This window comes from Oxyura jamaicensis, chromosome 3 (assembly GCF_011077185.1).
Source record: "Oxyura jamaicensis isolate SHBP4307 breed ruddy duck chromosome 3, BPBGC_Ojam_1.0, whole genome shotgun sequence".
Lineage (NCBI taxonomy): Eukaryota > Metazoa > Chordata > Aves > Anseriformes > Anatidae > Oxyura > Oxyura jamaicensis.
Genome location: NC_048895.1, coordinates 14,693,435 through 14,721,171, shown reverse-complemented (window position 1 = coordinate 14,721,171; position 27,737 = coordinate 14,693,435). Strand labels below are relative to the sequence as shown.

Below are 27,737 nucleotides of genomic sequence, written 5' to 3'. Positions count from 1 at the left end.
TGCTCTGAGAGCAAGAAACACATTTCTACTGCTCCAATCAACCCTTCGAGCTTTCAGGCATAGATGACTGGCTCTGATAAGGAAGGGGGTTAGCAATTGCATCCACTCCGAATTGCGAGGGAGGGAGGAGACAGCTGACTAATGATCTTCTCATTCTTGGAGTGCCAGATACTGAATTTTCAGGCAGCACCTAATTATGTCGCAGAGCGCTTTGCCAGAGCATGCAGGGAAGTTCAAAAAAAGGAGGCGAGGAATTCCTGGAACATAGCTTTGTTGCTTGTCACTAACCGCTGTGGTGCAGAGCTAGGCAGGGTTAGAGCCCGCCGAGCCACCAGAAGCCTTCTGCTGGTCCGCAACACTTCCAGCACGTGCTGTTGGCCACCATCAGCACCTGAAACAGAAGACCTTGCAGACCACCCTAGCCTTGGTTTTGTCAAATACGGCTCTCCCTAGCGCATGAACAAGTTGGAACAACTCAGGTTAAATTTCTGCAGAGAGCCAGTGACAGCTCTAAGAACAAGAGCAGATCCTCAGACCCGTTCCGATGAGGAACCTGTGTGAAAGGGCATCAGCAAACCAAGGTCACGCAGCTCCTCTCTGCTGAAACTCATCCAATATCTAGATATTTTAAAGCATTGCTTATGTGTAGCTTCTGTGATAGTGATATTCATCATTATCCTCATCTAAACATCGTTAATATTTTTACCAAGCAACCAGGATTGTATCAAAACCATGTAAGGAAGGATTTAAGAAAAATAATTCCCTGGCCTCTCTGACATTTGCTTTCGGTGGTCAGCAGCGAGTAAGGTGATGAATATTTTTATTTTTTCCACTCAGGTCTCTTGGGCAACTGCCAGATCTACTTCTAAAGCAGAAGCCTGTTTCCTCGCATACCAGAAGGACTGAAGGGAAACAAAAGCAGACGAACGCCTTTGTTTTTACATCTTCAAAAACATTCCCTCACACTTCACACTGTGCATAACAATGAGCCCATCTTAGCAACAGGCTCTTTGTTCCTTCAGCTTAGTTTACTATTTTCTACCCCGTTTCTTACCTTAAAGTTTTTTGCAATATTGGGGTTTTTCACCTTCTCCCCCCAGTCATTTGTATGCCCGAATACAGGACAATAATAAATGCAAACACAGTGATGCAGATTTTAGATAAAGAAGAAAGAGGCAAGGGTACCCTGGGTAGACAAACATGTTTTTATTTTCTTCAGTAATATTACTGAAGTATAGTATTTCAAGCCGCAATGCAATTTCGGTCTAAAAGTGGGTATTTTCATCTCACCTCTATGCACAAGGTGAGTTTTCGGTTTTGTTTTCTGTAAAGCGTTCACATACGTTGGCCTCCCTACTTGGCCGAGTAGTTACACACACTGAAAATAAACCCCACGCCTTCTCTAGCTCTATCACAAGAGCTCACAATTTAGTGTTACGGGATACCAGGGGGGAAAAAGCAAAAAATATAATGGAAACTTTAAGAAACGGAGTGATCCTGCAACTAAGAAAACAGCAAAGAGGTGACTCGAATAATGACATTTTATTCTTCAAGTTCTAACTCGGATTTATTGTTCCAATGGAAGGCTTCTGATCTTAGCAAGAAGTCACAGGTTTTATGGAAGGGTTTCAAAGCTCACCATATGCGTATTACGTATGCCATACCAGCAAGGATGCGTGCGCGGTGTCCCCAAAAAGACAAGGTTCAGACCTTCACGATATAGTTGTCTTTTCTGAGGTGAGCAGGGGCAGAAGTATCGGTGGTGGTAGGAGTGGAGAAGGAATAAAAGATAACACATTTCAGCCACAAGAGGAAACGCGTAAAGGAATGAATCACGTACAACCCCCTCACACAGCAAAAAGCAGCATTCTGTGAAGATTTAGCCTGAGGGATAGCAAAAGGACACAAAAATAAGCTGCAACAAATACCAAACCGCAGCGCTTGGCTTTAAAGGCCACCTTTAAAATCAGGAAGTTTACTGCTTGGTGTGCAACCACGCACTTTTTGCCTTATTTACTCCACTGTTTAGAACAGTTCTAATTAGGCTACGATAGAAGCAGGTGATTTTAAAGTAATAATTCACAGAGAACATTGTACAAATTCTTTCTTCCATCCAAGGGGTCTGTCCCTGGACTTGAACCCACAGAATCACCAAGCAGCTTGAGACTGCGCAGCCTGAGGAAGTCGAAATCTATCTACCACGGGAGAAAACTCCAGTGAATCCGGAGAGCTCCTTCTGTTGCCCAGTAAATGCTGAGGTTTTCAAAGTCGAACTAAAAAGGCCTGTAAATCTTTTGAAAGGGCTGCAGCAAACTCCCTGAGGTGCTGCTTAGCCACCCCTCACCAGTCATCACTACTTTGAGAAGACTAGGCCACTGCAAACATGATATTGCTGTGAGGAGACTCTTGACAACCAAAGACCTGGTTTGAGCACAACAAAAAAAGACTTGCTCAGTACTTCACATCTGGAAATTTTGCTTAAATGTCTTAGTTGATGGCACACGGTTTATAATGCAATGTGCAGCTACAGGAAAGCAAGACTTCAAAGTGTTCCTGAAGGGTTAAAATCGAAGAGCATCTCTTTGCAACCCTGTCTTCATCTGTGCTCCCTTCTCGAGAACACTACTAGCAGATGTCTCCTTTTGCACAGCATGGGGCTTGTTGGCCGACAGGGCTTCCAGAACTGAGCTTGTTTCGCTACGTTAGCACTCCTACTCCTGTTCTCACCTTCATCCAGCAACGAACTGGGCAACAGCTTTAAAAAGTTTCAGGAAGAGTTTGAAGAGAATTTAAAGAATGATGTTTTGTGCTCGTGCTGACTGGCATTCCTCTTTTCAGGCCTTCTCCACATGTTGTCCATGAAAGAGATCCATTAAGCAGCTCTCCCTGCCCTATTTGCTTGCTAAGTTGGCTTCGTGATTATTCTGTGAAAAGGAAATAGTTCAGCATAGACATGAACTCATTTGGATTGGTGCCCTCGGGGAAACACAGTTACAGGGGAAATCTTATGCGCATGAGGCATAATAAGCTGGAAGGGAAAAGGCACGGTCTCAGGGAGTAAACTGGTTACTGCAAGCTAGGTCAGCACAACAGCAGCACGAGGTAAGAGCTGGATCGCTCATTACCACAGAAAAATAAAAATAAAAATTACCTGCGTGACTCTGGAGACAGATCCTTGCTGAATTGCATTCCTAACACAACGGCTTTATTAAGTTCTAGTCTGCATCTCTCATATTCTTCAGCCAAAACTCTTTCCAAGTTTGGCTTTCAGCACTTCTAACCGTACACTGGAAAACAGAAAGGATTTTCAAGAATTCTCTTATCATCACTCCAGTCAAGTGCAACATTTCACTCAAGCCTACACAAAAATAAAAAATATATATATATGATGGGGGTGGGGGGTTGGAATCCAAGTGTAAGGGCAAACATTTTCCCCAAGTTAAAGACCTGCAGAAAACTTACTTGGAAAAAAAAGGGTCTTCTGCCTCCAGAAGATAAACGCTGCAGTCTGTGTATTAATTACAGCCCACTCACCTTCCTCATCCAAAGGCCTGTTACAGCCTCCTCCCGGCTGGATTGGGAAGTAAAGTGCTGAGCCTTCACACAAACATGCTGATGGATTCTAATGGCTCATCCTGATGCAACGTCAGTTAATCACAGGAGCAATTCATTTCCCCTGCTGTATTCTGGTAGGAGACTTCATCCACATCTAACCATCTCTAAAAATATCACTGTTTTCAAATACCAATATTCCAGTTATTCTCATTGCAATCAAATTTCCTTGCACCTTTATCTTAACAGACTTTCCTCCTCAAGTTAAAAAAAATAAAAAAATATATATCCATATCTCTGCGCTTCCCAGATCTCTTCTCACTAATTCCAAACAAGCCATAGATGTAATACCCTACCAGTAATCATCAGTTCTTACTGTTTTCTCAACTTCAAGTTACTTCATAGGAAACCAGTGCATATTTTAAAAAAATCCCTGCTCGCTTTTAAAATATGCTCCATCTTCTGTTCCCCGATGTCCCCGAATCCCCACGTTCCCAATGATACGCCCTAGCAGACACCCCCGTTTCTTTTGGTTGCAGCCCATTTCCTTATCTTTGTTCTTATTCCATTTACTCCAGTTCTTTGCCAGGATAATTCCCTTCCCATGGGAGGGGACTGGCAGCCCCAGAGGGCAGTACAGGCTTCTCCACGCCCAGGGTAAACAAGGGCAGTCAGCCCGGCTCCCTCCCCACTGTTTTTATTTACCTATTGGCTCACCGGGTCCACCCGCTTGGCCTTCTCCTCCCCCCCCTTTTCCCTGCTCGTGTCACTCAGAAGGCAGGCAGATGCTTTCTCTCAGTGCTTCCCTCGGCAAGTATTGCTCAGGCTGTTTTTTCTTATTCTCAGTTGCTTCCTTTGCAAGAGGGCTTTTTTATTCATCTCATGGTTATGGAATGGTACAAAGTAAACAACATCAGCACCCACAACTCCCACCCATTTCACTAACAGCTTAGTATTGCAGGTACACTCCAGCCCATCTTACTCCTAACATTTAACTCTTGGGATCTTTTCCTGTCCCCTTTTTCATGCAGCCTGCTCTTTGATTCTTCCCTGGAATTCATTCCCAAGTTTGCTGCTCACCTGCTTCCCCTCTTCTTTCTCTCTGCCCCACGCTGCCCTCCTTTTCTCCTCTCCGGTCCACAGAGACTCTTAACATCCCTACTTGCATTCTCCATCACCTGCATAACTTTTCTTTCCCTTGGCCCAAACTCCTGACAAAAAAAATCACACTGGTATTTAGAAACGGTGCTTAGCATGGGTAGGAAGGAGAGTAGGAAGTAACACGCGCAGTAAGATCTGCAGCTTTCAGAGAGGTGTAATTCTTCAAGAGACAAGGAGCTGGGGCCAAACCTCATGGCACAATACCAGAGCGCAGTCTGTCTGCCTGCCCCGGGGTTGGAAGTGAGAGGTGCAAGACCAGAAAAACTCACCTCCCAGCCAGGCAACAACAAGAAAATCCCACATCAAGATAAAGGAAGGAGCAGGAAAACAGGTCAAGAAACCCTTCAAGAGCTACAGTTACCGAGTTACCTTAAACAAAAACTAGACCGTAAGCCATCCGAGGTATTCCTTTGCTCCTTTCATCGGATAAATGGCATTGCCACATGGGCATCAATGGTTTTTGCGTGTACTGTTTTTCCTAGGGCACCTGGTGTTCCCTAGCTCTTGCAAGAGCTGCCATCCCTTGCAGCACCCAACAAATCCATCCACAAGTGCAGCAACATTTTCTTGATAACACCCAAGTGTTAGGGCTGCTGAATAAAGCCTCTTAACTCCCAAAATGTGTTACTGAATGCTGGAAAGTGTGATTGCACTAGGCCAACACTGCATCTCAAATGAAGCTTTACAAGAAATATTTAAATCACATTTTATTTTTCAAATTCAAAAATAACAATTAGCTTTATTTAACATGTTACACATCTCACAGGTTTAAAATATCATGCTCTATTTAAATATCTGAGTGACAACACTATACAAATAAAATGTTACACAAAATATATTTAAGAAAATGTTTTGGTCTTCCATCTGAACAATAAATAGACAGGCACTTCTACATATACAAAGGAAGCAATCACTATTTAGAATAGCTCTTATAAGCAAGATGTGGAAATACAGAAGAAAATCTGAGCTTTGAGAACATGTTTAACTCTAGATGAGACATCATGCAACTTCAAAGTTGGTTTCAAAATCCAAACCTCTCAGGAACCGCACAATCCTAGACTCGCTACTGCTTTACAGGAGATCCAAACCGTGCTCTCACAAGCAATGTGCAATTTCAGTTATTTTTATCAAATCAGCTACCTGATCACTTTTAGTGCCAAAACAGAAAACAAGGACTGACCAGCGTAGCTTTTCACATAAATACCGTGAGTTACAAGTCAGCTTTACCTTACGTGTAAAGCTCAGGGTAGGCAACAGCAGAATTGTGCCTACTGCCCAGCCCCAAACAAAATCAGTTCTGCCTTTCCCTTATATGTTCAGCTCTTTTATGGGGTGTTTGAAACCACATTACGCTCTTTTCACGTTAAAAAAAATACAAAACATCAATAAAACACCTCATCTAATAAAAGGGTAAATCCTTCAGACACAGGCACACTTTGCACAAAAGGAGGAAATACTGCTTGGGGTGCATAAAGACTGAAAACTGTAAGTTAAAAAAAATAAGTCTTGTGTTTCATACTTAAAGCAAAACTACATTCCCCCAATTTGCGAGTTGTTAATTTACAGTGGTTTCCACACAGCCCCTCACAAACACTACCCAGGAAAAAAAAGTTGTCTTCCACCATCACAATTAATGAAAGATGCTCCATACGATGCAATCACTGCTTCCAATACAGGTAACCAATCACTGACAGCAAGCCACATCCTTCAAGTCCTTTTTAAAATTTAGATAGATACTGAGACATAATGACCACCAGGACAGTGGAAAATCAGGACCAAGTCTTGGTGCCATCCCCTCCAATTTTAGTATTATTGTCACTTTCAAATGTACAGGAAGTAATTTCCAGAGAAAATTTGAAAAGAACTATTAAACAGAGCTTCAATGGTTCACCAAGCTGAACTTTGAAAATTATTTGTATTCAAGACACTTACGCACATTACTTTAGCAATTTAAGTGTGGATCTTGCAAGCGTGTCCAAATCTTAATCATTTCTTGAGGTTTTCTACTATGCACTAACATTAAGTTTGTGTAGGAACATATGTTATTTCTGTATTTCTCTTCAATGTCGAATGTTTTGAAACCTTTGTGTTTTTCTGGAGCCAGCCCAAGCTTCTGAAGGCACATTCCAGTATAAACGTCATCAATAGGATACAGGAGTACCTGGTCGGACGCATTATTCAGTCTTAATGCCAGATCACCAGAGTACAGAAACCCACCGCCTCCTGCATACGGAGGATACGAACCTTCATAAACGCTTTCTGGGATGTAGTACTTCAGTTTCTTTTCCCTGTGAGGTCCAGCATCTTTGATCACATCACCTATGAATAAGTCTTTGGCTTTGTCCTTTGATAAGCTCTTCAAGTAATCCAGGATCTGATGGGTGTTCACAAAAACATCGTCATCGCCCTTAAAAATAAACTGGACATCTGCGCAACTGCTGCTGACCCACTTGAGAAACAGCACCTCTTTCAGAGTTAAGTTGAAGAAAGTGTCTCTGTAGTTCCAGAGCAGAATGTCTTGGTGGGTTTCACTCTCAAATTTTATCATGTCTGAAAGGTCTGGAAAATTATCCTCTGGTGGGGTCTGCCCAAGGAGGAAGACCCTTTTGACTGTTATATCTCCTGATTCTATTTCCTTGCCCCAGGATTCCCTAATTGCTTGCCTTCTATCAAAGTGTGGTATAAGTGACTTAATAGCCAGCAGCAGGAAAGGTTTATGTTTGCACTTGTTTGGCTGATCCATTAGTAACGAGTAATTTCTACATCTCAAATAGAGCAGGAAGTCTTTGAATCTGTCTGGCAAGTTCGCAAAGTCACTAACCTCTGAAGTCACCCACGGGTCAGGGTCACAGGAACTGAGAACACTTGCATTAGAAATTAAGTTCTCTTCCACAGTCATATTGGAAAGCAAAGTCAGAATCGGGTTGTACAGCAGTTCGAGCTTCTGTTGCTGCTTGTTCCAATAAGCTTTGTGAGGAGTGTACTTCCTCCAGAATTTGCTGCGTGGTATAATAACACGGCCTTTTGCATTCTTCTCTTGGCTGCCGCTTTTGGAGACTTCCACAATCACATAGATAAAAATGTTTACCATCATCAGAATTCCCAGCAGCTTTAATCTTCTGCGTCCAACACTCATTTCTCATATCTGGAAAGAGAAATAACAGATTTTTAGCTTTCTTCCTATCAAGTTCTTCATTTCATAAAAATGCAAGCTACTTTCAGACGAAGAACAAGCGAAATGTCAGCCTGAAGACAGAGGTCACCTATACACAACAAAAGCAAAACCTTATCTACCTCTAATACAAGCACACCTGCAGGTAGTCAGGGTTTGGGGTTCCACAGGCCAACAAAATGCTGCTAATAATGTAAAATTTCCACTTCCTAACTTCGGAATTTTACATGGCATTTTACAGCGTCTAGATTAGCAAGCACATTTTCATCCTCATTTAAGTCTCCTTGAATTTTTTGACTGTACAGTCATTAGAATCTGAGCCCTCAGCTTGGCAAAGGCAGGCAGAGAAACTTTTTTTTTTTTGCAAGCAAGGTGAGCTTAAGGGTACAGAATGAATTGCTGTACAATAAGGTCAGTTATTTTTAAAATAAGCTCCAAGCTTTTATACTTGTATTTTTATTCCTTCCAACTACAGAATAGGCAGAGCTGAATTTTGAAGCATACAGTTTGTTTCTAGCCATTTCACTTGGCTGTTCCTTGGGAGAGTGGCTGACAAAACTGACCGGCTGCATTGCTGCTATTCACATCTCTGCAGACAGAAGGTACAATGAATTTTGAATTTTTTCTTCAACTGGAAAAGAAAATGAATGGCAGCAGAAAATGAAGTGCAATTATTTCTAGCAAAAAAAAAAAGCAACTGAAGAGAAATTGTAGAAAAGTATTAATACTTAACATAACTGTAGAAAAGTATAGTATTAATATAATACTTAATATAATTGTAGAAAAGTAGAGGTTTCCGATATATGTAACTCCAGGTATAATAGCAAGTGTTGTAGCTCTTTGTTGTAGCAAAAACTATACGGAAATCCATCTCCATTTCTTACTGAGCACTCAAATCAACCCCTCTCTCTTCCACACTGTCAGAATGAAAGGTGTACCATGAAGCAACACCAAAACCGTGTTCCTCTACAGTAAGAGTCATCGAGCTGTTTACCAGCCCAGAGGGCTACAGAACCAGTGTACAAGCTACACAAAAACTCAACAAACCATTCTAAATTTGGATGTCAGGCTAGAAAATAACTCGGAATGAATAAGTTAGACTACATTTCAGATACATACAGAACTCTGTCAAAGCAGTTTTCATTTGCCTGAAGTACAATTACAGCAAGACCAGAAAAAAATGAAATAAAGAACACAAGCCCAGTTGTAAATGTTAGCTCAGAAGGCAGAGCAATAGCAGTCAGGAAGCTGTACTTGATTACGTGTACTTGATTACTTCTCTTCACCTTTTACTTATTTCCACATCACCAGAGACCTGGGCTATAGTGACCCTTGGTCTCTCCTGGTTTTAAGTCTTCTACTCCTCAGCAGGCCAAAGAACTTTCAGGAAGACAGTAGCAGGTAAATCATCAGCAATCCTTTTTTCTCATTTCACCACTGAATTGTCATTAAATCCAAAGGAAGAGTATTACTGAATTTAAATATTAAAAAAATAAAAGTAAAACAAAACCAAAAAAACCCTCCTAGAAAGCAGGAACTGTTCAGAGAAAAACCCCTATTCTTCCTTCATTTGATCTCCTGTAGCATCTGCATATTGATGCTACATGCTACATGCGCTCTTGGGGGCTAACATTAACTACTTTCCTTAATGCCCTGCTCTCAGCCAGCTGTGAAGCCTGTTCTTCAAAGTTCAGTTTTCTTCCATACCTCAAAGACACAAACATCTGTGGTCAGTGCCATCATTTAAGCTAAACAGCTGAACTGTAAGAAAGCAGTGGCAGCCTCAACTAAAACCAGAGACCATCATCTACTATTTTTCTCCTCCTGCCATGCAGTATACACACACGTACTGGAGAAGCAGCTGCCCTGCATTTCGTGCCACTCCATGCAGCTCAGCGTGTGGATCAGTGCTCATTTACCTTGTCCTTAGGTGTTTCTATAGCACCCCTCACTAGAAAAACAAGTGACATGGTACTTTACCTGTGATCCCTATATTCCAGGGACAACAGGGTGAGAAGCTCCCCCAGAAATAACAAACACACATAGAGCTCAGAGCTCAGTCAGAGCCTGATTTTCCAGAATATGTAGCGCTGTGCAGCTGATCTGGTCACAGCCCCCGGCTACTAAGCTCCACGCATTCGACACTTTTGCAATTCATCTTCTGGATGCACAGACTATTTCAGCGACGTAACAAAACCCTTCACATCTCAAAGTCTTTGGGGCAAGCATTCAGATTATGTAACTACAACATCTTCTTTCATTTTCCTTTTTTCACTTGTAGCCCTGCAGCAAAAGGGACATGGATCCTACACAGAAAAATCTCCCATTACTTAGACTTGGTTGTATGCTTCATCGGAAAAAACACCAGTCCAGCAAGAATAATGTAGCTCCATCAAATAATGCACTGTGCTGTCAGTCCCACATATGAGCACACTTCCAGCATCAGTCTCATTTTGTAAGTTATCAAATAGTGCTGATTAATATTTCTGAGAAAAGATAGGTAACATTCAGTATCAATACAAGAAAGACTTAAGTCATATAAGACTTGATCATCTCTCAACAATTTTGCATAACAGCATTCTCTTCTGTAATTAAAAGCTGTCTACACGAGGTTTTTAATCAATGCATTAAATTAATATACATATTATGAATACTAATCCAAGAATAAAGGCTATCCACAAAAAAAGGACAAAAAGCGCTTTGTTAAAAAGGTGCTCTTCTAAAAAAGGAAAAAGACAACACCAAAGAGGGCTTGTGTTAAACATTTGCTCACAGTGTCGGACAGACTTCTTAAACTGGAAGCAATAGAATGAACAGAAATCAGAAAAGCTATTTGCATAATGATGGAATCTCAAAGTTCACCGTTAGTATTAGCTTCAATCATGATATCAAGACGTAAGTGATAAGGGAATGCCTATTAGACAATTTCATATGAAATTATGAAATATGATATGAAATTGTCTTCAAGGGAATGGGATTTATCACAAAAGACAGCATTACAATCCTCATCATAATGGGAGAGGCATTTTTTAGTATTGTTGTCGGTGCTTTTTATTTTTCAGCCCATGTCTCAGGCAGTTCTCTATTCCTCATCTGCTTTGCTGACGCTGCAGTGGCCAACTGAAGCACCAGCACAGGGTAGGTTCTGTGCTCTGGGCAGCCTGCTAAGGAGCATCGTGGAGCACAGGACAGCGTCCATTTCCAACCTAGGGCTTAGCAGCAGCCATCTGGACAGATCACAGGATATTTTCCTATTCCAGTAATAGCTTCTATCACCATTTGTATTACAAAATTTCCAGCTGCCTTTCCTTTGACTGATGAGAATGGGAGATCTGTTAAGGAAGCCAAAAACAAACTAGAAGGGATTCAGTTCATACTTAAATTCACCCAACAAAACTAATGTAAGAACTCATTGAAGAGCCAAGATGAGCAGTACAAAGCAACACTACTTGAAAAACTCCTGCTGCTTTTTGTTTTAAGAAATAGGAAATGCTCTGGCACATAGCTCACTAACATAAAAAGTAAAATGAGCAAATACTATGTAACAGTAAAGCAAATCACAGTACACAGAACCTCAGGAACAAGAAACCCTGCAAAACCTTGTTCCAGCTTTGGCTAGGAAGGTGAAAATACACCTACTTTCAAAGGTGATCTGACTCACGGGTTTTCAATGTCTGCTTCCCACTTCTCAGCTACAGCGATGTGAAGACAGCTCCAGCAATCAGCTCAAGTTTGTACAACTCCCCACACTTCTGCTTATGCAACTTCCAGCTGCACAGCTGTGTGTCACTGCCACTGCACACAAAGTCCATTTGTTCACCGCCCTTAGAAAGCAACCATGTGACAAGAAAAAGGGGTTAACATTAACCATACTCAGGATGAACCAAGGGCCCGCTACAAAGACCATATTTCGGGAGATTTATTCTACATAAACTGGGGGGAGGGAGGACGATGGAGGATTTGCCTTCTTCAGCTCTACTACCCTGCAGTCAAACTATGGTACTGAGAGAAGGGAAGGAAATTTGTGGAGCCACAGGGGAGCACTAGGATCAAGAGGTGGATGAAAAAGCAGAACCTGGGAAGAAAGCAGCACCACTGTGGGACCAGGCAGCGATCCATACACCCAGGAATTACACAAGACACTCTTTCCTGGAGGCAAGCATTCTGACAAACAGCACCACTATACCCCGTGACAAAAGGAGTCTGGAGGAAGTCACACTTAAGGTCAAAACAAGTATATCAAAGTGCACACTATGGCCCCACGTGATTCATCAGTTTGACCTTCTCGCACTGGACTTAAGATCCTACCAAGCACCCTGTTTTCTGTAATGACCTCATGCAGTTAGCACGTGAAACACGTGACAAAGATAGTTTTAAACCCCGATAGCAAGACGTTGCTACACACAAAAACAAGCCAAAACCTCTTTAGCTGTAGGAAATAAAAAAGGTATGAGGAAAAGAGGCAGGCGTTGCCAAAACAATCATCCCTAGGATAGAGACAATGAAGCCCAGTAGATTCAGAGGGTACACTAACTGGTCCTAACTAACACACACATGTATCTGCAGACACATAACTAACACACACCTGGGTGCAACCCCATATAATCCATCCATACAGAAATGCTGAAGACTTAGAACATGCTTCCACATCCAGATGTTGTCCTACTTCAAGGCAGGACAGGAAGGTGCTCTGTGGGAATGCCGTTGTAACCAAGGATATGGCCACATGAAACCAAGGGGCAAAGGGGAACATTTTGACAGCCACTCGTAACAATTTTACCAGTGAAGAATGCAACTATAAAAAATTTTCCTCAGAAGTCAGACCAAGTGTGTACCTAACTTAGTTGATTCTGCATACACTCAACAGAACACCCACTGACTGTTAAAAATAACATGTAAGTAGCTAATCCTCTGGTAACTGAGATACCTACGTCAGCTCCAGGAACGCCACTTTCAGAATGAGTAGAACTTTCTTTTATTACAAGTTTCTCATTAGCAATCCTTGTACCGGAGAGCCGCACGTTCAAACACAAAATACTGACCCTGTTTGTTGATTATTACTGATATTTAAGTTGCTGAGCAGTACAGCCTCCTACTAAGATGCCCCACTGCTGTGCGCTGAAGCTTCCTTGGTAGCTCTCTAGAGGCTGTATCATCAGTTTCTGTACAGAAATGAGCACCCATCCCAAACTCCCCCTTGCAATAGCATTAAGAGCATACTTGTACCAGGAAGTAGAACAGGCATTCAGAAGGGAGCTGCAAGAGTGAAAGCATTCCCATGCATCTTAGCACCGACAGAAATGTGAAAGTCATCTGGTGACTACTTAAATTTTAACCCCTCAAAAAGGTATTACTGTTATTATTGCAAGTGGGCTCCATCATCTCTTTCAAATAAACAGTTAAGTTTCATTAAACACATCACCGGGCACAATGCAAAACAACACCGTGCTTGCAAGCAGCTCCAAGTCAGCAGGTAGGTTCACACAGCACAACCTTGAACCATGCAAGGATGTTGGCTGGCTTTCAAGAGGCAACATTGTCTGTTGTTGTGCAGTGATCTACACTCAGCTCCACGACACAGCACAGGAATACCCACAAACTCTTCCAGCAAGATGAAGAAATAGCAATATTCCTCTTTATTACATAAGAAAGGAAAAGTTCCAGGGAGCATAAGACAGCAGCCATTTTCAAGGTTGGAGTTCCACTTAAAAAAAATATAGTAGTTTTTCTAGACATACTGAACATTGATTTCTTGACTCCAAGACTGTTTGTCTGCTATTAAAACATTCTTCCTTGATGCTTTTACTTATGAGTGACATTTATTGATTTCAAGTCTTGACATGAACGCTCAGCAGGCACAGAAGTAAGCTGTGACTATCAGTGAGCCATCTCGACAGCAGCGTATCACCCAGGTTTGCAGCTCAGCAAAGCACCCAAAGCAGAACCACCTTCAATCAGCTTCAATTTTTAGCACAGACAATTAACAACTCCCCCAGGAAAGGAAGCCCAGAACAGCATGATATGGACTACCTCCGGGAGTGTCAACACCTTCCCACACTGCACAAGCATTCCTACATTGGCAACGAGCTTCTAGATGAAATCAAACCTAGGCTCGCTCACGTTGACTCCCAAGAGAAAACCAATGTGCGTAACCTGACTGCCTGTCTCTACCCTCACCTCTCGCAGTAGTCCCAGGCTGTGGATCCAGGCACAGCTGAAACAACCAAACCTCCAAAGGAGGGCTCAGGATGGAGACACCCTCCTCCTCCCTGTCTCCAAGAGCTCACGCCCAACCCCTCCCTCACAGCAGCTCCAGCAGACCCCTCCGTAGATGAGTTCACATCACTAACTCCGCAGAAAACTAAGTGAGGGAAACAGCAGGTGTGCTTGCTAACTGAAACGGCTCACAGGAAGGTTTGATAAGCATCAGAGCAACTTGGTGTCCTTTCACTGTAGAAGAGAGAAAGGGAGCAGAGAGATCCCCCTCTTCGGCAGGGATGACTGACAATACACCTTTAAAGCCTTGGTCCTGGATCCATAATCCTTGCCGCCCTTTAACGAGAGGCTAGCCAGCATCGTATCAGCAACATTACGTGCCCTGGTGCAAGCAGCCGTATGCCAGTCTTTGAGCAGATCATGCAGAGACAGGGTAAAACGTCTAATTTTTTCTTCTTTGAGTCTGACAGAAGCCATGACCTTTACCTGTAAATATCTGTATTTTCTACCGAGGACGGGAGTAACACTGTATTTCCTAAGTGGGCTGAGTAACTTGCATGCATTATTTGACTGCCATACCCAAGCATTAAAAGTCCATTTGCTTACTGAGGCTGACAAAAGAGATTAATCCTTGCTACCTGCAGGCACTACACCTACTGCTCTACCGGTTCAGGATCAGACTGTATGGAATTTGTTAAAACAAAGCTGAAATTCAATTATCTAAAAAACCTCCATCTTTCTGAAAGCTCTTTGCAGAGATGAGCTGTAACTGGGGCTATGCAGACTTAGATCTCAACACATGGCTTCATTTTGAAGCCTGATATCCTTTGTAGTAGGTGTGCACAGAGTAACTCCTCATACTGCTAGCAACTGTACACCCAATAGCAACACTGCTGCTCTGAAGATAATAAAACACTCAATTTAACTAAACACATCACGAGCTATGCACAGTCTCTCTACCCACTTGGGAGAGGCATCTGTCCTTTAATACCTCGGTTCTACTCAGCGAGCCAAAAGCAGTCACAGAGTGACCAATAACAGCCTGAGAACATACAGAAGAGGTTAAGATCCCTGACCTGTTACACAAGAAGTCTGCGCTCTGTCCAACTTTAAGAACTTGAACACTATTTGTTTTTCTAACTACACACAATCGTATCACTTTTTCCTCTCAGAACTTCACACAAGCCCACTTTTACACAATGGTAATTAAGAACATCTTAAGAACTGGCACATATTCAACAGATACTGGTATTCTGCTTCTGGAGAAGCACGTTGCAGGGGCTACTGCTGAGTAACACTCCATGTTTTCTGTGTTCTTCCAACACCACAGTCAGTCTGAAGCAATGTTCCAGCTTGGGGAAGTGTGCTGGGTCTGGCTGGGATGGGCTGCTGCAGGGAAAGTTAACTCCATCCCAGATAGACCCAGCAGAGGAAGTTACCAGAACAGCACGTTACAGATGAAAAGAAATTCAGAGCAGTTGGTGTTACTTTCATCAATTTCAACACGCTTTGAACTGTCTTTCAGCACATTATTTAGTTTTTTGAGAAGGTCAATCCTCCCACATTTCAGCACCAAGCATCACCAGCACAACATGGGTATGGAATTTCACAATCCAAGTAGCTAAAAAGGCCACGGAAGGATGTGCTTGTAATTTCCCTAAACACAGCTCGAGGCATGAAGAACTGTAAATAGTCTGAGTAAAAGCCGATAATACTTCATGTACTGCTTCCATTCTGCTCCCCGCTAGTTATCTTCAGCACAGTTCCAACATTTTCCTCAAAAAAAAAAAAAAAAGGACACACCACACTAGGACAGTGAGGCTTTTCTCTAGTAATACTCACCTGGTTTGCTGCAGTAAGGTATTTGAGTACATTTTGGGCCAGGAACTGCATGCGAACCACATTTAATTACTGTTAGTGAAGCTAATCTCACTTTTTCCACTCGCTCTTTGAACCCATTTATATTTTCAACCTTTGTGAACTTTATTGGCAATGAATTCCTCAATTCTTCATATAGCAAGAACTTGGAATGACTTGATTTTGAATTACCAGACAAAAGGAGAACTCTGTGCAAGTATAATATACAGAAAATTTTCCATTATTCCCCCTATCTGCTCTATAGCTGATGTGGCAAACGTAAACTTTCATCTGCCTTCAGTTTCTTTTTTGCCAAGGTGAAAAGTTCCAGTCTTTTTCTTTCTAGCAATCTTTTTCACTGCTGCGTATCCTTGTCATTTTTCCTCCCGATTCTGGGAAGTCATTTTGGATATGGCAACAAAGAAAGCATTTACTAATTGAAGCTCACAAGTATTTGTGAAGTCTCTTTTTAGAGCCATACCCAAGGTGCTTAGTAAAGGCTCAAACCAGATATTATAGGCAGCCTTGCTAAACATCATAAGGGAAGAGAATTACTTGAAAAACCACCACAAAATTTTAAAAATAACTTTCCCACACACATCTGAGAACATTCCCATTAACTTAGGAAGCTTTTTAATTTATGGCAGGTAGAGTGATTCTGAATTTATCAAAGACTTCAGATTTTGTTATTTTTGCTTTCCAAGAAAGACATTGTGTTGTGACCTACATAAAGTTACATCATCTCAATTCAGTTTCTAGCACCCACAAGTTATCAGTACTTATTATTTATTTTGGCTGTCAGGTAAGAAGTTTAAGTGGACCTGAAGCCTTAATATTAGTAACTGGTTACTCCCAGACCATACCCTACGATGTGAGGGAATGACACATTCTGTGCACAGAATCACAGGCAGTTTAATCAGCTTTGTGCTATGCTTTAAAAGTCGCAGCATGGATAAGGTTAGCAAGGGAACTCCCTTCCCAGACTGACTCTCCCTCCCTCTTTCCTGAGATGGACAGATGAAAACAAGGAATAGTCTTCATGAACACAAAAATTCATCTGAAACTGCCAGGATTGCCTGTTTTCTAATGAGGCATGCATTTTTGTGCTCCTCTCCTGCTCAGCTCACCCTCTGCCACAGAAGTACTGCCTCCTTGTTAATCACTGCTTTCCACCCTGCTAACCCCCACCCATGCACTCAGTCAGCTCACAAAATAACCTCACAGTAGCTATGATAATAAACTTGGGCCCTCTCCAGCCCTTCCACAGGTTTATCTTACCAGCTGCAAACTTAACTGGCATGCTACCTTTTCAAGTCTGAAACTGGTTCAGAAGAATTGAAGCTCCAGTTCCCTCATCCTTTGTAGAAGAAAAATACCTCCAAACCTTGAGCTTCAGAGCTACCCCAGGCATAGGGACCAAGCTCGTCGCTTTCCCTCCTCTGCTGATATTGCTTTTAAGTAAAATCTCTTAGCTTCACAGGTAGATTTTAAGTTCTAAATAGCATATCCTACAAATTACAAAGAAACCTCCTGCAGCAGCAGCAATGCTGCAGCTACCTACAGACTTCAGGAAATAACTGCACTGTTCATTCTCAATTCATTTGGCAGGTTACATTTGCAATCACAGGGGAAAAAAGCTTGGATCTATCTCCTAAAAATAAGCTGAACAAACATATGTCTGCAAACAGATGGGTGAAAATCCCTCATTTCCAACTGACTTGCTAAAAAATGGGAAGAGAAATAAACTGTTGCAACTTCCCCACACAAAGATCTCACTCCATGTGGCAAGCATTTAGTCCTGTATCCTACAGATAGGCTTTTTATTTTTTCCTTTAGTGGTTGATAAACTTAAGGAAGACAAGCTGGTCTAATGATCATGTACTATTCAGTCCAACAGTAATTTCACAAGCTTGGAAAGAAGCCTTTAGGATATGGTAATGTAGCGCCCATTTTTACAGTCATCCAAGCTAGGCCCACATACTTTTTGCAACAATCTGAACTTTTGCCACCAGCCAAGGAAAAACTACAGCAAAACGGAAATATCTTTCTGAGCTCTGACTGACTTTATTGGGCACTAAGGCCATATTCCGTATCTGAACAGCTACCTTCCCCTTCGATCTTACAGCAGCTACTGGATTATGAAGGTGACATTCCAAGAAGCCTCTCTGCATTATGTCTTGTATTACATTTCCTGCGGTGGATCAAATGCAGCAATAAAGGAATAGCCTCAAACAGTACGTAAAGTGGAAATTAACACCACTGTTATATTTGCTACTTCATAATTTATTTTATAAAACATATGAAGGTTATTATACAACATGCAGATAAATGCAAGAGAATCTAACTTTAAGGTTGTTTTATAGAATTTTAAAAGCGCCAGTACATAAAACACATGGCATTTTCTCTAAATACCATCTAGAATTGTTAATCACAGCCCAGTTTTGTGACCCTCAGCTTGCTTACAGAATAGACCATATAATTTGAACTACAGATTAGACGAAAGTTTTTCTCCACACAGGCTGATAGTGCCTATGATCTAGCACCATGTACATACACAGAAAATGGCTTTATTATGTTAGCCTTGCCATTTTGTTCATTTCAAGTATTCCATGCAGCTACTTGCAAAAAAAAAAAAAAAAAAAAAAAAAGAATGCAGTGACGAGAGAAGGAAGGCACGAGGATGATACAGACATCCTGTGCCCCATGAGCTACTGTTTGGAAAGGAAAGAACAATGCAAGACTCCACTTGCAGCCCCTCAAACCACATCCAAGTCACAACCACAAGCAAGTAGGGAGAGCATGTCCCAACAAAGCACCTCTACCCTGCAAGCCAGACGGGACCACGTTCCATCATCAGGTCTCACCCAGACAACAAACCACCCAAGCGAAGACTCAGTCTGCATGAGATAAGAGTGCCAGCATACACTCTGTCACTGGAATCAGGTTGTCGTCGAATCCAATTCCTCCAGCGGCAGTGCAGACAGACCCTGCAGCTACCTCAGGGGATCTGAGAGCACTACCAACATTGACGTGTCTCAGACTACCACTTCCTAAATTCAGCAGGTTTCTTCTCTGCCAGATCTCACTTCTCGAAGCCATCATCAGATAACACGGCATTTAAAGACTTTGCTCAAAGCTGTTATTCTAAGACAAAACTCAGGAAGTTAACTTGTCAGAAGTTGCTACCAAAAGGTGGGGAAATCCCTACTACATTACAATTTGTAAAAGTGTAATGAGAATCCAAAATTCTCTACCATCCGACTCAACTGCTATCCCAAGACTACTGGTGTCAGCTTCCGATTGCGGTAAAAAGACTGAACAGTCTTTTCATCACTGCTAAAGAGGAAGTCCTGTTATCAAAACCTCAAAGTCTGAAGGACTAAGTATAAGCATGTTTTCTGTCACCGTTCTGAGTAGCTCCAGCTGCTTCCTTCTCTCTAGCACCACAAGCAGGACAGGGTGGTCAGCTTTAACGTACACTGCTCAAACAGCACCTATGAAACAAGAGTTTTATTAACTTCATATGCCTGCTTAGAAGCATTGCAGCAACATCCAAGAAGTCTGGATCAAGCTTTCTTTGTAAGGTAATTCAGGACTACAACGAAAATATTTAAAATTTCTTTAAGAACAATTTCTGTGAAATTTCTGTCTGACAGAATCCTTACAGGGGAGATACCACAAGATCTCCACTACCTCACTCTGAACACATCCAACCCTGTACCAAACCAACAGTCACAATATGTTTACCTGTGAAGGGATCCATTTCTTACTGCTTTTTAAATTAGGAAGTCTGTTACCAGTAAACCACTCAGAGAAGCCCAAATGAGTCAATATTTGATTATATTACAGGCATCTCTTAAAAAAAAAAAGTCTGGATTTAGTTTAAAGTTTATGTACCTGTTGAATTCAGTTCAAGTTAAAACTGCATTTAATACAATTATTTCCTTGAATCAGCTGAATGATCAATTCATACTTGAATTGATTCAAATGTCCCTGTAGGGGATGAAGGCACATGCAAGAAAAGCCTTCTGTTCATATTTACAGTTTTCTATAAACTCAGACTCGGGCTTAGCTTATATTCCACTTTTTCTATTGGTATAAATTATTAGTTTAGGCATACAATGGGAATTAAAAAAAGCAGTACAACTCCACAGGTACACCACAGCTACATAAGGCCATTTAACCTACGGCTGTGCCTCTGTACATTAGTGCACTGGTGTATCATGCCAGTATTACCATTCTGTACTAGCATGCACAGCCACACTAAATATCTGTGCACATTTTATTAACCATGTATCAAAATACAATGATAAAAAATGGGGGAGGGAGTTGCTGTTCAGTAGTAAAAACGTTTTTTTAATTAATTGACATTTCACACTGACAGCCTTGGGGAAGGTCTCAACTTGCTATAGAAATATTCAAGCTTAATACCTCAGTATTTGAGGGCCCACAGCAGGGAGAGCGACCTGTTTTTCCCAGGCCAGTACACAAAAATCACATGCCGTTCTAAGATCAGTTCAAGCTTTAGAGTTATGCCATTGTGACATTTGTTAGGAATAACCTAGAGCTGTCTGCTTCTGATTTATGAACTTCAGTTTTTAAAATACCTTTGAGTATTTTCATCTTGGATGAACAGTAAATCTTACAGAATCCAGAGAAGAGGTTACACTGAATGGCAACAGAAGTATTTCTCAGAAGAAAATGATCATTTATCACTTCAATTTCAAGTGGGGTATAGTTCCACAGCAGTTTAAAGCAGCATCAACCAAGGCTGACATATTCCTGTTATTTACTCCTTCCACTATAAACTGCACAGTCCCATCCCACCTTTGCATGGATCTGTCTGGGGTAAGCCAGCTCCAGGAGCTGAAGAGACCAACAAAGAACCTAGCAATAAAGCAGCAATTGCTTTTCAGCTGGCTCCTGTCACCAGCCAGACCCACTTACCACTGTGCCATATGCAGGAATAGTGCAGAAGAGGGAAGACCCTCCCAGCCCACAGCCAATCCCATTTTTTAACTGTGTAAGCTCTCAGGGAACAGCACATTGCTGCTGCAGTCTGCTCCTGCTGATCCTGCGGCCACCTTCACCAGCCAGGCAAATACCAGCCCTGGCCCACCAGAAGCCACCAGCCTTTGGGCTGCCTCAACCACACCAGGGCCTGATGGGGCTTGAGTCTCTGGCACTTCTCCTAACACCATCAGTTGGTTCACTCCTCAGCTAGCACAGCCACCACTACTTGTGCCATGGTCTGGTACCTGTTAGGGGGGTTAATTCAACTTGAGTGGCATCTTCCCATAACGACTGGATAGCTATGGAAGGGTATTATAACAAGCCATCTTCCTCCCACAGTCAGCACAGGGATTGGTGCTGGTGCTGGTCCTGGTACGAGAGAACAACGGGGTAACGCACTGCAAACCTGCGTGTTGCTTTCAGTGAATAATTACAAAGAAATTCTGCTGGACTGGCTGTCTTACTTCATATTTTTATGCTGTATTAGTAAAAAAAATAAAAAAAAAAAAAAATGTATTTTGTCTACCCATTGAAGAGGCAAATAACCATAATATCCACAAACAAGCCAATTCATCTCCTCAGAATCTCGGCCAGCTTTATCTTACAAACAGTAATTAATACTGCCTTAACCGTATTCCAACAACCTTTGCGTCTGCTTAGACAGTGTTCGCTATTTAATCAACTAACAAACCCATCCCTTAAGCACTGTATTTCATGTCATCAGAAACCTTACTCCAACTTTATCTTCTTGCCCATGTTAGACCACCAGACATAAACCACACTAATAAGCAAGAAAGCTATGAACGGCTATGTCACATTCAGCTACTGCACCCAGACCATTCCACTTCTGGTTAAGAGACACTGGTTTCAATTCACTTTTCACGAGTTGCTGCGCTTGCGGCCAGCAGCTGTGTGAGGGGGCACGCAGCAGTGACGATAAGCTTCCCAGGCACCTCAGATCACAAACCCCAGCTGATGCAAACGCTATGCAGTTACTTAATCCAGTGTCAATTCAAACCAAATTCATAATGCAAATATAACGGTCAGAATTTCTGGATCTGCCTCTCAATTTGCAGGACTGAACTAAATTAACGTTAAAGAATGCAAATACATGGAAGGTTTTTTTTCTTTGCCTTTCTTTGGTTTAGGATTAAAGTGTAAATACCAAAAATACAGAAAAAGGTTTTAATCTTTCTGATTCATTCAACGCCGAAAAACAACAACAGTGGAGTTGTGAAGTGTGGAAGTTTTCCTCCTTCAGACTTGTAAAAGGAGAAATATTAAACTCATTCTAACATATCAAGTTTAAGGAAAAGAAAACAAAACTTTCCCACACCTTTAGGCAGCTAAGGATGCATACAATACCTCAAGGCTTTTGCAAAAAGACCTTTAAGCAGGTTAAACAATTAACTCCTGTTCTTTCATTTCCACTGATACCAGTAGCAGGTAAGCACCTAACCTGATTATAGACTTCTAAATCCACGCAGGAATTTCTTCTGTACCTGGTGCCTGCATACCAATACAAAACTGTCCACTGCAGTTGAGAGCGGTTTGAGTAATCAGCTTCAAGGTGTTTTGTATGTCTTATTTTTACTCAAAAGACAATCAACAGTTGGCAGTAGTGTTCTTCATCCCAAGGACAGCCTTCCACAACCACTCTAGTATTTATACGTATGCTTAAAAAAATTGTTACCCAAGTAAGGTGAAACAGCACTAAATCTGTGGGACAAGCTGACATTCAGCAAGCTATGCTCCTTAAACCAAATCAAGAAATCCCAGCCTTTCCCAGATTTGCATAGCTCTCTGTATTACATTACGCATAACCCCGAAGACAAGCAAACAGAAAGGTTATTTCTCAACCCCACCGGTTCCTCAATTCAGTTCACCACACAGCTGCACAAACAGCTACGCCCGCATGACAACAGAAGCGCTGCTCTTGCTGCCGCTATGCCTCCCAAAACCCATTGGCTGTCTCAGAGGCCTAACCTCCACCCATGGCCAGGCCGGTCTCACGGCTTTCCTCCCCCAGAAGGGGAAAGCTCATTCTCCCTGCGGCTGCGAGGCCACCGAGCTGGCCAAGAGCAGCTGGAGAAGGATGCGATCAGCAGGAAACCCGGCGCAGGCTGAGTGGCAGCCTGGGCCAGGAAGCCTTGGCGGGGCACATAGCTTTCGATACCATGCTGCTCGTGCACGTTTCCTACAAACCTGCACATCCTCCAGTGCTTCACCACCAATGACAGTTCATCTTTTATGGAAATAGATTGAAGTGAGTCATCCGCCAAAAAAAAAAATATGCAGATTTCTTGCTCATTTGATGTAGATAGCTGGCTTGTGATTTGTGCCATTTGTCAATCCGCTCGCCGAGTAACTCTTCTGTGAGCTTAACATGAAGCAGCTGTTAAATTTCAGAAGTTATTTACAAAGAAACAAAACTAGCTCAAAGTTTATGTTTTTCAGCACTTGCTATTGTATCTGAAACAACAAAACTTTCTTAACCAACTGCTGATGAAAACAGTTCATCAATTCTCCCTTTAAAAATCTCAGCACCACACCCATCACACACTGGGATTTGTTTCCTTACTTAAATGCTAATTGCTTCTCCTGAAACACCAATTCAGTGACTCTCTTGAGCAGTTCATCGCAAGACACTTTAATGGTCCAGTCTTTTCCTTCTGTTTTACATGATCTGCAGAGTTGCTGAGGACTGTATACTCAGCTTTTACTTCCAAAAATGTCCAGGGAAATCAGTGAAAAAGAAGAGAAATGCAGGATCAAGCTCAACGTGCCTGTCAGTTCTTCCTGTGTAAAAAGAAGAAAACCGTGCTGCTATCTGACCAGATCCAAGATATCTGTTCTTCATCTTTCACTTAGCAACATGCTCGCTTTGTAGTAAAGTAATGGGAAGAGCCTGTGTTTTACTATTTCAACTTCATCTTTTCTTGGTTATTTTTGCTGTTTTTAAGCACAGAGGAATTGCACAACACAACTGTAAAGTAGCAGCAGACCGATAAAAACCATCTAAAGATACACTTGCGAGGTCACACCGTTGCATAACAGGCAGATTAAATTACTAATTTTTGTTAACTGCACTCACAGCAACAAATTCTTCTGTGTGAAGCGCTTGTCTGAATATAGCCTACGACAGTAGAAACATCAAATACTAATCCCGTGCTCTCTCATGCTCAGAACCATAATGACCACACCTTCTTCCTAAATTAACTGTTAACATTTCAGTTAAAAGTGTTATTTCACAAACAACCAGGATTAAAATCAGGTATACTTGAAAAAAATGTTAAAATTGTTATCTGAAAAGCACCTGGATATCTACTTGCTTCAAAATTAGTTACGCACTTCTACTATATAGCAAGAGAAATATGATAAATATACAGAAATATACAGAAATATGATAAATATACATGTATATTTATCATATGATAAATATACATACCAGGAAAAGATCCTCAACCAACAACATAGAAGAGAAACAGTTTCAAGCTTTTGGAAGCTGATCAACTCTAGCAGCCTTCCAGAAACACGAAAACAGAACTTGTTAAAAAACTCATTATTTTATTCACATACTTTTTCCCCCCTCCCCATACTCTGTGCTTGCTACACAGATACACTGATAAAACTAAATAAAACAGATTATTAAACCCTTGTTGCCACAATGAACATATTCCTGATTTTGGGGGATTTTTTTTTGGCCTATTCTTGGCAAGTTTTAGAAGTATACACTTCAAGAAGCTTTAAGTGTATGACAAACCTAGAAGAAGCCTACCAAGCTCTACCATTAGGAGCACAAACACTTCATCTGAAAAAAAAAAAAAAAAAAAAAAAGAGAGATAAGAAACAAATGTGATCTTTACAGCAGAAGGCATAGCCAAATCCAGTGAAATACTGACCCGGAATGTCATTCCTTGATGCACTTCAACAGTGCTCGGGCACTTTCCACCAAACCCCAGAAGCATGGCAGTGAGCCCCACTACAAAACCAGCTGCACCAGGTGGCAGTAAAATTATAATTATTGAGGATCTAGGCCTTGGCAGTCACAGTGGAGGAGCCTTTAAATCACGCTCCAATCCAGCCGTTTTCCCCCCATGCACAGTGTAACTTACTCATGCAAAGAATGACATCTATTTGTCAGCATGGAACACAAAAACACCTTATCCGCTTCTCATTTTTCAAAGCCTTTGATACCAATGCACTGACTCCCTCAGCAGCACCTTCATTACCTCAAAGCGTTTAAAAAAAATTAGGAGGAGCCTGCAGGTAATAATAACCACATTTTTGATTACCAGTGACATCCAGTCCATTAGGAACAATGTCTAGGGAGACTGGTGAGCTGTACCTACTACTAGATGGGGCACAAGAGGGTTAGCTAGCACTACCAGTCACCAAATGCATGACCTTCAAAACAAGTTCCTTCCGCAGTGTTACCTTGCGGCTGTACCTCATTTTCCTCCATTTTCTTCTTCTATTTATAGTACATGGGGACCAGAAACAAACACAAATCCAAGCAAAACCAGTTTTCACATGGCAAAATTACTCAAGACAAGATCTAATTATTGATCGCTTTATGCAGCATTTGTTGCCTCCTTCCATCTGAAGGACAGCATTGTAACATTGCAGGGAGAAAAGCACACGTTCTGAGAGAGCAGCTAAATCTGGGTTTCCTTAAAGAGATTTTGATTCCAATCAATGCTGTTATATTTTTAAGTATTAAAAAATATAGAGGGAATGAGTTAAAATGTAGATATTTTGTTACTTGACAAAGAGTCCATTCTCTTTTCAAGTGGTGTACTGCCCCCAGAAAAACAACTGAAAATGATACCTGGAAAAGCTGAACTGGAAAAGCTGATGCTCTGTTTCGTTCCTTCTGTGCACCCGGCAATAATTCCGTGCTAATTCAGCTCCTCCGGTGGTTTCAACAGGCGTTAGGCTGGGTCACTGAGGTGACGAGGTGGCTGGTCCCACCAGCCAGCCCCTGGGTTTGTCACCTCAACAAAACAGCAACCGAGGGCACCACGCACCTGCATGTCATCTCCCCCCGCCCCACCCCACCCGCACACACCCCTCCGTGACAGCATCCAACCTGACGTAAAAGCAGAACTGCGGGAACAAGAAACTGTTTTAAGCAACTTCAAGAGAGAAGTAAAAACGAGCCTGTCCCTCGCTAAGATGGGAGGAATAATTAACCAGAGATTTCCTCAAAGGAGGACACTATAATCATGCTCCCTCAAAAACTTCCAGACTATATACTTAGCACGCAATTTTATGCACGCATCCTTCCACATCGTGACTAAACTCTTCTGTGCCCAAAGTTAAAAAAAAATAACAGGAAAAAACAGTTGAATCAAGTAAGCTCTTGATTTGCATAGTTAAACTAAACAGGACTGTTTAATAATCAACTCCGACAGCAGAGAGCATTTTGGGAGGTCAGACTAAAGGGTTACTCAAGTAACTTTCACCACAAATTTTTGCAGGATGACTAATGAATTGTGAGCTGCAGTTTGGCCACAATCGCAGTGAGTAACCTGAAGTCCCCTCCTGACAGGGTACAGTATGTCTCAGTAAGTTTTAAAGGACTGAAAAGCATCATCACATAAAGCAACATACACTTTTCCAGCCAACTCTAGCTAAAACCAGACATTTACCCTCCTTCCCCTATCCAGACAGGTTCACCCAAGCCCAAACGTTAGCACTTCGAAATCCGCCACCTCCTCAGCACCGGGGCTGCGGCCAAAATGAAGCTTAATGATTAACCTCCCAGGGCACAGCCTGCTGGCGAGGCACCCCCTACCCCCGAGGAAACCCGAGGGGAGCTGCCGTGGCCCCGCGTCCTCTCCTCCAGCCCGGGAGGGACTGCAGCAGCAGCCGGCACTGCGGTAACTCAACGCCCCGGCTTTTTTCACCTCAGGTTTTCGCGCTGCGAGAGCTCTGGCCTTCAGCATCTCCTCCCCTACATCGAAATAAAGGGAAAAAGGCAAAGCGACGCCGCACGTACGGTGACTGAAGCCCGCTGCGCTGGCCCGACCTCACCCATGCCAGGAGGCTGCGCGGCCGGCCGCCTCCTCGCCGGGCTGCTGCAACATGTGCGCCGGGGGAGAAGGAGGCTTCGTGGCCGCGTGCTTTAACCCCACCCTCAGCGCCTGTCACCTCCCACAGAAAATAAAAAAAGGGTAAAAAAAAAAAAAAAAAAAAAAAAAAACTAAATACACACGGCTGCATCCGCCCCCCCCATACGTCGTCAGCCTCCACACAAGCACGGGGGCGGGGAGGTGAACGCGAAATAAATATATACAAATATTTTTAATTTCTTTAAGAGCCTCCCTCAGCAGCCCCCCCGCGGCCGCTCCCGCACCCACCTCGCCAGGCTGCTGCCGCGGGGCTCCGCCGGGGCTGCGCCTGCCGCCACCTCCACCATTGCTTCCCCCGGCTCCCCCGCAGGCTGGGCTCCCGCCGCCGGCTCGAAAGGGGCCGGGAACGGGAGAAAACGAGGGGAAAAAAAGGAAAAAAAAAGAAAAGAAAAAAAAAACAGCCCCGAACAGCGAATTTTAAGAGGGGGGGGGGCGCTTGGAGCTCTGAGGTAGAGCCGCGCGCGCACCCGCGTTCCCGCCCGCAGCGCGCGCCGCGCACCAACAGCCCCAACCGCCGCCGCGCGAGCCCCCTCACGCGCCGAGGGGCGTGGCCGTGTGCCAAAGGGACCGCCCCTCCTCTGCTCAAGCCCCGCCCCCGGCCGGCCGGCGCCGCAGCGGATTGGCTGGGG

At 42.7% G+C, this 27,737-nt stretch overlaps 1 protein-coding gene and 1 long non-coding RNA gene across 6 annotated transcripts; both read right to left on the bottom strand.

Moving 5' to 3' along the window:
* Positions 1 to 1,186: 1,186 nt before the first annotated feature.
* LOC118164145 lies at positions 1,187 to 4,652 on the bottom strand. Of its 2 annotated transcripts, XR_004749356.1 has the most exons (3): positions 4,258 to 4,652; positions 3,152 to 3,679; positions 1,187 to 2,924 (listed from the first exon to the last, which is right to left on the bottom strand). It is a non-coding gene; the product is annotated as an uncharacterized LOC118164145 (long non-coding RNA). The 2 variants fall into 2 exon arrangements; XR_004749355.1 differs by lacking the exon at positions 4,258 to 4,652 and having other exon boundaries at positions 3,152 to 3,870.
* A 753-nt stretch (positions 4,653 to 5,405) lies between these two features.
* Positions 5,406 to 27,507, bottom strand: B3GNT2 (UDP-GlcNAc:betaGal beta-1,3-N-acetylglucosaminyltransferase 2). Of its 4 annotated transcripts, none has more exons than XM_035321446.1 (2): positions 27,337 to 27,507; positions 5,406 to 7,858 (listed from the first exon to the last, which is right to left on the bottom strand). In XM_035321446.1, exon 2 carries the CDS (start codon positions 7,847 to 7,849, stop codon positions 6,656 to 6,658), a length of 1,194 nt encoding a protein of 397 aa, XP_035177337.1. In that variant the 5' UTR covers positions 7,850 to 7,858; positions 27,337 to 27,507; the 3' UTR covers positions 5,406 to 6,655. The 4 variants fall into 4 exon arrangements, with proteins under 4 accessions (XP_035177337.1, XP_035177339.1, XP_035177338.1 ...); XM_035321448.1 differs by lacking the exon at positions 27,337 to 27,507 and adding an exon at positions 26,884 to 27,022; XM_035321447.1 differs by lacking the exon at positions 27,337 to 27,507 and adding an exon at positions 25,803 to 25,989.
* Between the last annotated feature and the right edge of the window lie 230 nt (positions 27,508 to 27,737).